Source organism: Limulus polyphemus, unplaced genomic scaffold (genome assembly GCF_000517525.1).
Source record: "Limulus polyphemus unplaced genomic scaffold, Limulus_polyphemus-2.1.2 Scaffold2034, whole genome shotgun sequence".
NCBI lineage: Eukaryota > Metazoa > Arthropoda > Merostomata > Xiphosura > Limulidae > Limulus > Limulus polyphemus.
Genome location: NW_013667644.1, coordinates 45,995 through 57,468, shown reverse-complemented (window position 1 = coordinate 57,468; position 11,474 = coordinate 45,995). Strand labels below are relative to the sequence as shown.

The 11,474-nt window shown below is 30.2% G+C and overlaps 1 protein-coding gene across 2 annotated transcripts in view; it reads left to right on the top strand.

Moving 5' to 3' along the window:
- The window catches only part of LOC106465736 (ankyrin repeat domain-containing protein 27-like), a 69,827-nt gene that overhangs the window by 13,346 nt on the left and 45,007 nt on the right, over positions 1-11,474 (top strand). Inside the window, exons 3-7 of one of the 2 annotated variants that reach the window (XM_022393645.1) lie at positions 1,708-1,744; positions 4,984-5,057; positions 6,185-6,240; positions 6,648-6,719; positions 7,559-7,617. In XM_022393645.1, the coding sequence (XP_022249353.1) occupies positions 1,708-1,744; positions 4,984-5,057; positions 6,185-6,240; positions 6,648-6,719; positions 7,559-7,617 (298 nt within the window). The remainder of the gene's footprint in view (positions 1-1,707; positions 1,745-4,983; positions 5,058-6,184; positions 6,241-6,647; positions 6,720-7,558; positions 7,618-11,474) is intronic. The other variant, XM_013925974.2, reaches the window with a different exon arrangement.

Sequence of the window (11,474 nt, the reverse complement as noted above, 5' to 3'; positions counted from 1 at the left end):
AAGTACACCCTAGTTTGTGAGACCGAGACAGGTAAATTTGAAAATAAGAAAGGAAGAGGCAGAACACCTAAACTCAATGATACTGATGTTAAGTATCTTCGTTTATGCATCCTATGGGATAGAAGGAAGACTGCCACTGATCTCAACCATGAGATAAACGACTATGTACCAAATGACAGAAAAGTGTCCAAATCTACAGTATTAAGAGAACTCAACAAGAATGGAATATTTAGTTATGTAGCAGGTAATAAAACCTTTACTTCAATCTCCAAATATTGTCAAGAGACTGCAATTTGCTAAAAAGTACAAAACTGGACTGTTGATGATTGGAAAAGGGTGTTATGGATGGATGAGTCCAAGTTTGAAATATTTGGTTCAAAGCTTATGTTGTATGTCCGGTGGAAGAAAGGTGAAAGATACTTACCTCAATACATAGCACCTACTATGAAGCATGGGGGAGGCAGTGTGATGGTTTGGGGGTGTTTTTCTGCTGAGGAACAGGAGATATTTGCAAAATAATTGGAATAATGGACCAGTGCAAATACCATCGGATACTAATCCTTCATGGTATGTATATTATTTGTAAAGGATTCTACTACCAAGAAGATAATGACCCCAAACACTCATCCAACCTGTGCAGAAATTACTTAGCAAAGAAAGAAGCTGCTGGAGTCATTCAAATGATACAATGGCCCCCACAGAGTCCTGATCTCAACCCTATTGAGCAGATTTGGGATTTGATAGATCAAAAACTTGACAAATCAAAAGTTACTTCCAAAGAAACTTTCTGGGAGTGTATTAGAGACATTTGGGGAAAATATGATTAAATATTTTTCAACAATGCCTGAAAGACTGTCTGGAGTTATTAAAGCAAAAGGGGGAGACAAAATATTTACTGTTTGCTAAACTCAAGGACTTTCACTGAGTTTCTGTTGTACAAAATATGAAGATTATTAAAATAAATTTTCACTTATGATTTACCTTCCATTGTTCTTTGAAAGTAGCCTGAAATCTAGTGTTTGACTTTGTCCTAACACTTTTGCACAGTACTGTATATACTAGTAGAAATACCTGTTCTCCGAGCAGGTATAACTGCTAGTTCCTGCAGAAGCCTATTGGGCCTGTGGCCTTTTCTGGAATTGTCTGACAGTTCTACTACAGTGTACTCATAGTTGACATTCAATAATGTTTACCATCCATGAGATAAATGATTTTATTGAAATTTTAGTTTAAAAATGATCTATCAAATAGCATTACACCACAGAGTAGATTTTATTGAGTATTTCTTTGTAGATGCAGTCATCAATGAAAGTGCCTTGTTTTTATTTGTTTTTCTTTAGTGAAAATCTCATGAGTGTTGCAACAGATTTTTTTAAGTTTGTTTTTTGATTGTTTTTATATTTGAAACTTACTCCTTTTTGTTTGAAATTTTTATTGGTTAAATCTGAAACATATCATTTTTGTGGAAATTTCAATTGCTTTATTTATCGCTCAGCTATAGAAATACTACCTAGTTATATAAGTATTACCCAGTTATGATTGGTGATGATCGGTGTGGTAGTTTTGAGATCCGAGTTTTGGATGTATACATCACAAGCTTCATTATAATAAGATATATATATCAGTATACGCATTGAGTAAAATAAACTCATGTTTTTTTTCTTCTATTTATGCTATGTTTCAAGGTTTTATTTTTTTCTGTTACAGAATCCCATATCTTAAAGCCTTCTTCTTTCTTCACAGGGTAAGTGTTGGTTGTATTTTTATTATGTACTATATGTAGTTGTATTTTCTTCAATTGTAAGTTGTTATATTACAAGGATAGGACATGAGACCTAACACTTTGTACAGTTATCAGTCAGTAAGTTATGTTCTTGCATGGTTAAAGTCCTATGAAAATGTTAAATGAATAATTCCATTTTGCTGAGTACTAAATAAATACCACTTTTCTTACCACATTTTTAAATTATCTTACTCAAACAGTAGATACTACTAAATATGATGTAAGGTACTTCATAATTGTACTTTTTTTTTTCTTCTCTAAGTGTAGTCCATCTCTTTCGTACATATTCTTCAGCCATAAATACTTTCAACTTTTGGTTTTTACCCTCTCATTTAATGAAAAATTATATTTTTTAAATCACAGTACACTCTATCCTGAATATAAAAAAAATTTAAATGGCCTATTGAAATTGAAGATGCAGTCTTATTCCTCTCATGTGGCCTAAAGAACTCAAGCCCTATGAATTATATTGTCTTTACCAGTAGCTTATTCTCTAACAGACAAAGGCCCAGCATGGCCAGGAGGTTGGGGAGCTCAACTCGCAATTTGCGGGTTGCAGGTTCAAATCCCTGGTCCACCAAACATGCTTGCCCTTTCAGCTTTGGGGGCATTATAATGTGATGGTCAATCTCACTATTTGTTTGTAAAAGAGTAGCCCAAGAGTTGGCAGTGGGTGGTGATGACTAGTTGCCTTCCCTCTAGTCTTACACTGCTAAATTAGGATGGTTAGCGCAGATAGCTCTCGTAGCTTTCCACGAAAATTCAATATAAACAAACTGACAGACAACCAGTAGATTCACACATTCTATTTTGAAGATCCACTTATTTCATTAAGCTTCATTAGAAAACCAAGAGCTTCACATTATCCACTGAGACTATTTACTTTTGTTAGACCTTAGTGAACAACTGGTATCTTCACTCATTCTTTTTCAGAGATCCACTTGCTTCAGTAGGTTTTTTATTTAACAAGCATTAGCCTCATACATTTTGTTTGGAGACCAAATTGCTTTGTTGGAGGTCAGTAGACAACTTGTGGCTTCACAAATTCTTTTCTGGAGATTCATTTACTTTAGTAGACTTTGGCAAACCACATTAGTTCCAATACAATATATTGCCTCATCTCACAAATAGCTTTTCTCCATGTATACTGCCCTCTATATGTTCAAATTTTTGCTTGCAACTAACCTTCATACTCACACCTACCTTCACATGTATTCATGTGAGACATCTGGATGCTATCATGCAAATGATAATGCAGCAACCTTCCATCAATAGGAGTGCGACACAACTCCTGTTGTCACAAGTGCCCTCTCTTTTGTGCGATACATTAATCACCTCTTGATTAGCAGTCATTCTGCTAGGACATGTTTTCAATCTCCCACTTGGATGTGTCTTCTGTTTTCTGCCCATATATGCAATATCTTTCCACAATGGGTGAAGAGTATACCTGGTTCAAATGTGTTGTGGTCGAGCGCCCTAACCACCTGGCCATGCCGGGCCACTCGGAAGTAAAAATTTTCCTATATTGAAAATGTATTTCCGATAGGTACTTACCTCCTTTCACACTTCCCACCTTTTCTCCACACTGAAAACCAGTGCTTCAATTTTCTGCCAAAACTCGAAGTTATAGTTAGGTAGAATTGAATAGAGGGAGTCTCATGCCTGAAAAGAGTATGTCACACTCTTATTGGTGGAGGGTTGTCACATGATGAGTTGCATGAGAGACATTGGAATTAGTCAATTCCAAAAAAGGCTTGTGGCATGCATAAAAAAATATTTTTGCATATAGAGGGCAGCACTAAACAAGAATAGCTATTTATATGAAAGGAGGTAAGTACCTATCAGAAATACATTTTCAGTATAGGAAAATTATAACATTCATACATTTCTTATCAATTGAATAATCAAACTGTTGTTATTTTTTAACTTGTAATCAGCAATTTGTCTTCATATTACATTTAATTTTCCTTTTGTCCATGAAGTATCTCATTGATTTATTACTCATCCTGCCACTATCTTTTTAAGCCTGTGCCGTGTTGCATTACACACCTGAAAAAACAAAAACAAAATTCCTACAAAATCATAAAGTGGAGGCAAATGTCTACAACTTATGGTTGCCACTGTAAAACATGAGAAAATTTCAAAATTTTGCACAAACTTTCATTTCAGTCTGCATTCACAGACAGACAAATTAGGTACTGATTGATGCTAATCAACAGGGAAAATGTATCAGTTTATTTTGACATTTTAAAATGTGAAAGTAATATTTAAGAAGATCAAAAGTATAAATTGGGAATAACTGAGAACATGGTATTAAGATAAAGAAAATATCAGCATAAAGCTCAGTCTCACCTTAATAAATATGGTAATTCTGAGACAACCTGGTAGTAATGAAACCGACATTGACACCTCATGTGGATGATGAGAAGTAGCCCCTAATGTAGAAGAAGTTGCACAAAACCATCATGAAAGCTGTCAGAATGTCTGTAGCAATGTGTGGCAGTGCCTAATTTATACATATATATCAGGAAAGTTATTGCATTTTTTTTTTACTTTAATGTTGACTACATGTAGCACTTTCATCTGAAAAATTGTTTGTTTTTATCTCACATGGGCTCCTTTTAGACATCTATTAAACTTTTCAACTTCTCTATACATTCTTTTTTTTAAGAAATATAATTTTTAACTTGTTTGATCCACAAGTAACATGTTTTATATAATGTAATATTGTTTTGAGGAAAACCAGTCTTATGTTTGATTTAAATTAAGAAAATTAGTTTAAATACTGAGTAGAATATATGCACAACAAATAGTTGTTTGGTCATTTGGTAGTCAACTATGAGACTATAAAAGTAGCTTAGAACATGACTCAGGTATGATTAAGAAATTAAAATATAGCCACTTGAGTTTGCATATATGTGTGATTATATGTTAAGCTTGACTTAGGGGTGTATTTAGGTTTCCTTTTTTAACAGGTTTTTTAAATGTGTTTTTGAAATCATGCTAGTTTGTTTTGTATTTGCCAGTTATAAATTTAAATCTAATGTATTCATTAAAAGCATGTCTGTTAAACCAAACTAAATATTAGCTGCAAAAGATTAAAGGACAGTTTTAAAAAGTAGCTTTTATTCCATGAATGTATTTATATTATATTTTCTGTGCTTTTTCATGGCGTGTACAATCGTTGTATTTCTGTGCAGACAGTTTACCAGTATAGACAAAGGAGAAAGTAAAACAGTGGAATTGGAAGAAAGGGTACTTAGGACTGTAAAAGGTCTGCTATATACACATATGCACTGTCACTGTGCAGTGATATTATACTTTGTTTCTTGTTTTACATGTGTAAATCTAATAATAATGAAACTTTTACACTTTGTTGGATTAATTGTGTACGTCTCTATCTTATCAACAGCAAAAGATGGTGTGGTTTTTAGCTACCTTGCTTTCAGACATAAATATTATGCATTATATAATCCTTGATTTCAGCTCAACCTAGCCTTTAGTCATTCATTTTAACTTGCTATAAAATCCTTTATTTCAGCTAAACCTATTCTTCAGTCATCCATTTTATCTTCAATAACATCCTTGATTTAAAATGAACCTGTCATTCATTTTCACTTTGCCATCATATCCTTTATTTCAACTGAACCTATCCTTTATCATCCATTTTATTTTTCATATTTGATTTCAGATGAACCTATCCTTCATCATCCATTTTATCTGCCATAACATCCTTGATTTCAGCTGCAGCTATTTTTCATCATCCATTTTAACCTATCGTAACATTCTTAATTATTAGCTAAACCTATCCTTCAGTCATTCATTTTAACTTGCCATAACATTTTTAATTATCAGTTAAACCTATCCTTCAGTCATTCATTTTACCTTCCATAACATCATTGATTTCCACTGAACCTATCCTTCATCATCCAATTTAACCTACCAGATCATCCTTGATTTCAGCTAAGTCTTCCTTCAGTCATCAGTTCTTTCCCGTGATATCAGTTTTTATATTTTGAAATTATTCATATCTTGTTTTTCAAACTATAAAATTTGGTTGGTGAATTCAACCTTAGCTTATTCAAAGAATTACTCAATATATAGCTTCAAATATGAAACTAAAATATCCAAAGAAATTAATGCCTTAAAAATAAATAAGAAATTGCATTTTTTTTATTTGCAAAAAAAAACATTAATCGTGATATATATATATATATATATTTCATTTAACTTAGTTGAGCTAGTATTTCACATATTTACAATATCACGAAAAGAAGAGCTTGCTTAGAATTTAATTAATAAACAATTAAGTTGTTAAACTGTACTTTTTTGTTACCATGTCCAGGTTTTGAGTAATAAAGAGGGCTTAAATGTGACTAACTTTTTAGTGTTTGTTTTCAGGGTTTTCAAAAGAAGAAACAGTTAAGATTCTATATGAAGAAATTGGTTATAACCAGGTATGATGTATACATTGTTAACAGTACATTTTGGCTTATAATTAATTGTATATTTATTTAATAACTGCAGTCATGTTTTGTGCATCATATTATTATTATTATTATTATATGATTAAAGGTAAATACTAAAAATGTCTGAAATATTATTAATTTCTAATCTTTTTGTTGTTGTTGTTATGCAATGATTTGAGCATTGGTGATAATTTACCATTTTGGCTTATAATTAATTGTATATTTATTTAATAACTGCAGTCATGTTTTGTGCATAATATTATTATTATATGATTAAAGGTAAATACTAAAAATGTCTGAAATATTATTAATTTTTAATCTTTTTGTTGTTGTTGTTATGCAATGATTTGAGCATTGGTGATAATTTACAGTGTATTTGTTCTGTTGTTTCCCAGCTACTTAAACCTTTCAAAATTCTTATCATTGAAAGGCCTCTTGATCCTGTATTTCATGCATGTAAAGATGATGTAAGTATATATGAGATTGGTTACTCTTTTAGATGGAGTTGAAATGTTTACAGATTTGGTGTTTTTAGTGTTAATGTTACAACTGGATGTCAAGAACTTAGCTAACATTTTTGTCTAAAGTTGGTGTATGTATCATAGCCTGTATATTTTGAAATTAAAAGCATGTTTTCAAGTGATGGTGTTCGTTTTTTGATATGAGGTTTAATAAGGATGAGCTTAAAATTGATGAAATATATTTTTTGTTTTATATAAAACTAGCAAAGGTACTTGACAATGCTGAGCATAAAAAATATTGCAGTAAATGTTTACAAAAAAGATAAAGAAAGTCAAGTTTAAAAAATTATTATGAAATATATAAATATCTTTTGAACTTCACTTTTGAAATAATGATTGAAGGATACACATAAAATTGTATGTTTTACATGCACAGTATTATTGCAGTAAAAAAACAACAATAGTGAAATTTGTGAAGGTTTTAATTATGCTAAAGTATCGCTGTTAGGACCGAAGTTTGATACTTGCCTCTGTATTTTAAACTTATACTGGAAATGAAACAGCTTTTTAATACCTTATTTTTTACATCACATTCATTGATTACTGTTAGTTATCAGTAATAATTTAAAATTTATTATAATGAAGTATTTGAATGTCTTCAAGCTAGATAATATTAATAACTTTTAATAATTCTAGTAATTTAAAAGAATTTCAAATGTCAAAAAATAATGTTTTCAAAATATGTTAAGGATAAGAGTTGCTTTTTGTTTTTCAAGATATTTTTACATTAAAAATAACATCAGAAACTTGAACACTTCATTATTAGTTTTATTTTTTGAGAAAAGAAACAAGAAGCAAACAAGCTGATGAATAGCACTAGTGAAGAGCGGACATCCTTCTCAGAGTAAGTATTTTTAAATAACTAAGGGTGTTTTTTCATCATCTTGAAATTTGAAAATAAAAAAGTACTGAGTTGGATTTAAAAATGAAATTCATCTTGCAAACCAAAAACGTTTCTGTTAATAGGTTTTAAAAGTTTAAGAAGATGAGATGGTAAGATGTATTCATCAAATGACATATTACATTTAAGAATTCACATAGTTGCTATTCTTAAGGTTAAAATAATTTATATATTATTGATATTGAGGTTGTAAAAATGATACATGGCATATAATGAGGTTCACATTAAATTTCAGTGAATAATTTTTTTATTCCCAAAAAGAACAAGTTGAGCACTAGTGAAAAGAACTAAGCATAAAAGAGACTCACTATGAACAGCTTATACTGGTTTATGTATGCATTAGTGTTGGATGTAAGGACACATCTCTCAAGAATTAACCTTACTAGTAAACAATTCTGAAACATTGGCTTTAAAGTTTTATAAATGAGTTGGATGTAAACTTGGAAATCAAGGGTACTGCTGCAACCTGAGTCATATGGATTGTACTGCATTGTAGCATGTGCAGTAACAGTTCAATCATTTTGTATACCTTTACATATGTAATTCTGTTGTATATGTGAGTAATGGAAAGTGGTGATGCTCTGAATCCTGTGAATCATTTCATATGACATCATAACTGAATATTAATACAGTGATTATAGCATGTGACACTGCTAAATTCACTGTGTAGTCTTTAACTAAAACTAGTATTTAGTACTCTTTCACTACAAAAGAGATTTTGAAGATTGCATTTACTTGGATTTTATTCACCATGTGATGTTAAAGCTAGATATATATATATATGGATGTCAAATCATGGATGGAGGTGTAGATTTCTGCCTTGGTGAAACAATTCCATATAATTCATTGCTATGTGTTTGTCATAAAAGTACAATTAATACCACGAAATAATTATTTCATTAATTTGAAAATTAATTTTGGTAGTTTGTATTAAAAATGCATACTTGATGTATATGTTGGCATCCATGTACGTTAATGAACAATAGTTCTGTAAGGAACTGTTAAACAATATTACAAAATGGATTTGACATGATGTGTATAAATCACCTACAAATGATATTTTACTAGTATTTATCAACCAAAAGCTTATTTGGGCAACTGAGTGTTAGAATTTTGGAATAATGACTTCAGACTATAACCCATAGGCCTTATGGAAAATAAATATTTGTAACAAGCGAAAAAACAACGAATATTTGCTATACGAACAGTTATGAAACCAAAAAAACTGAGAGTAACTTAATTCTTGATTTGATAGAACACATGACAAATATTTTCTATCTTGATAATGGTATACATTGTTCCCCATTATACACATCTGTTTGTGAATCATGAATATAAATAATAATTCATGTGAAAAACATCATGTTTGTATGTATATTGCATGCTCAAAAAATACATAACCATTACGTAACATAAATATTCACGTACACTCATGTATCCGGAAATATCAGTATCCAAAGATGTTTGTATAATTGCATTTATGTAGTGTTATAATTTTAGATCATTTGTTCTATTTATAATCAAACGGTGTCTAAGTGACTATATAATTCTTGTCTTTCAGTATAAGGTCATACTTTAAGTCATGTCCAGGTCCAGACAGAATCTTCAGGGAACTTTTCAATATTCCATGGAAATTATTATTTTATGTAAAAGGCTATATTGTTTTATGAATAACAAAGAATAAGAGATATTCTGGAATGTACATATTTGGTGCTTATTAACCTCTGTAACAAAAAGTTAAATTTGTCCATAAGATTGAAATTTTCAACTGTAAAATACTTAGTAAAATTTTAGTAAGATAACACATTTTTAAAGCCTGTACATGCCACACTTTAGTGTAATTAGGGCACTTGTAAGTTCTTTTTGAAAATGAAACTATTTCAAAATATGCTATCTCTGCAAAAATTATTAAATTTTACTCAATAAATAAAGGAGAAATGATAATAGAAAATGGCATACAACACTATCTAAGTGTGATGATACGTAGATCTTTAAACAATGCAGTAGGAACATCTATATAGGAAATGTATTTGCCTGTGAACACTAAAAACAAACCTTAGTTTTACACCTTCAAAGAAAAACTAACACCTGAACAAAGACACTTTAATTATGAATAAGTATTTTCAGTCCTGGAAATTCATGGAAATGTGAAGTATGTTTGTTCATAATGGATAATACATCCTATACCATGATCAGCTGAGTATTACAGTTTCCAGCTGTATTAGTTCTCATCTGCCCAGCTAAATCGATGATAGAGAAAGTTATATCTACTGTGTAATCATTAGTTAGAAACCAGCATTCCACTGAAGCATAGTTATAGATGTCCAGTAATAGAAGTAAGCAAATCAGTGTTATTGAAATTCAACAAGTTTATAGACTGAGGAGAAGTAGAATTGTTTTTATTTTTGCTGATTTATTATTAACTTTGGCTTAGCAATATCAAATTTTTAAAGCTTTAATCACTGCATGTTTTAAGCTCTACTAAGTATAACAGAGTTGATAGCAGCATTACATTTTGTTCATATATGCTATTTAGTGATTGACAAGTTCTCAGGTTTTCTAGAAATGTGGTCTATTATATAGGTATATAAATATCTTGTGATAAGTCTCACATATTATTCCATTTAGCAATAACATCAGCGTTTATAGATGACAAATGACTGCATTTTTTTAGGAATGATATACTTGAAATTTGTTTTTTATTCTTACCACAAATGTAAAAATGAATCTAAGTTGAAACTATGTATGATCTCTGCACAAAATAGAAACATAGTTTACATAGTGTGATTATTTTATGTATAGTACCACCACAATAGTTTTTTATTTTTTTAACTATATCAAGCTTTACAGCTTTGGAAGTAGCAAGTTTTCTTAATGTTTTTTCTGATTATAAAACATTTGTTAAATTCATTAACATTTGAAAACATTTCTTTATACAAATTATTTCTTCGTGTAATAGAGAATATCTCTCCACAATTCATAAAAATTATCAAACTTAGCATATAGTCACGAAAAAAGTCACTATAAAAATACACCATACTAGAAAAATAAACTATATTAATGTTCTTATTCATCTGTAATCTTTGTATTTTGTGTCATTTACTGTTTATGTTGTGCAGGAATTAACTGATTTAATTTTTGGTTGAAAAATAGTGTGCCTTCAACATTCTTAAAGCAATCAAAAATGATTTGGACATTTTTGCAACCATTGCCTTTCATGATAGATAAAGAACAAGTTAGACATAGCAGGCACAAGTTTTGATTTGGTATTGATCCTATTAGCCTCATCATAAATCAAATCATTAAACATTTAAAAGCAGTTTTGTTGGTAATAAATTCACTAAACATGATGGAAAAGAAGAACCAAACACATAAATCAATGGTTTCTTGAAACTGAATATTGATATAGAGAGAAACTACATTAAAACTGGCTGTATACACCTTTTTTGTTAAATTTTATATTTTGCAAGGAATTTGAAAACTCAAAACTGATTTTAATCATTAAATCATTGCTTGTATATTTGTAAAAGTACTTCCCAAAAAACTTGACAACCTATGATTGTAAATGGTAATATTAGAAACTGTTAGAACTTAAATCACAATTCGGTTTGGAAGTTTGAGGAAAACCATAAGTTCTTACAACATAAAATCCAACTGGTCTTATTTAATTATAAATGAATACAAGGCAATAATACTGATATAGGTTCTCAAAGTATGAAACTTTTGATGGACAATAAAAATTTACATTTGTGGTCTTGCTTTATTTTCTTTTTATGATTATAATTTCAGAAAATATTTAC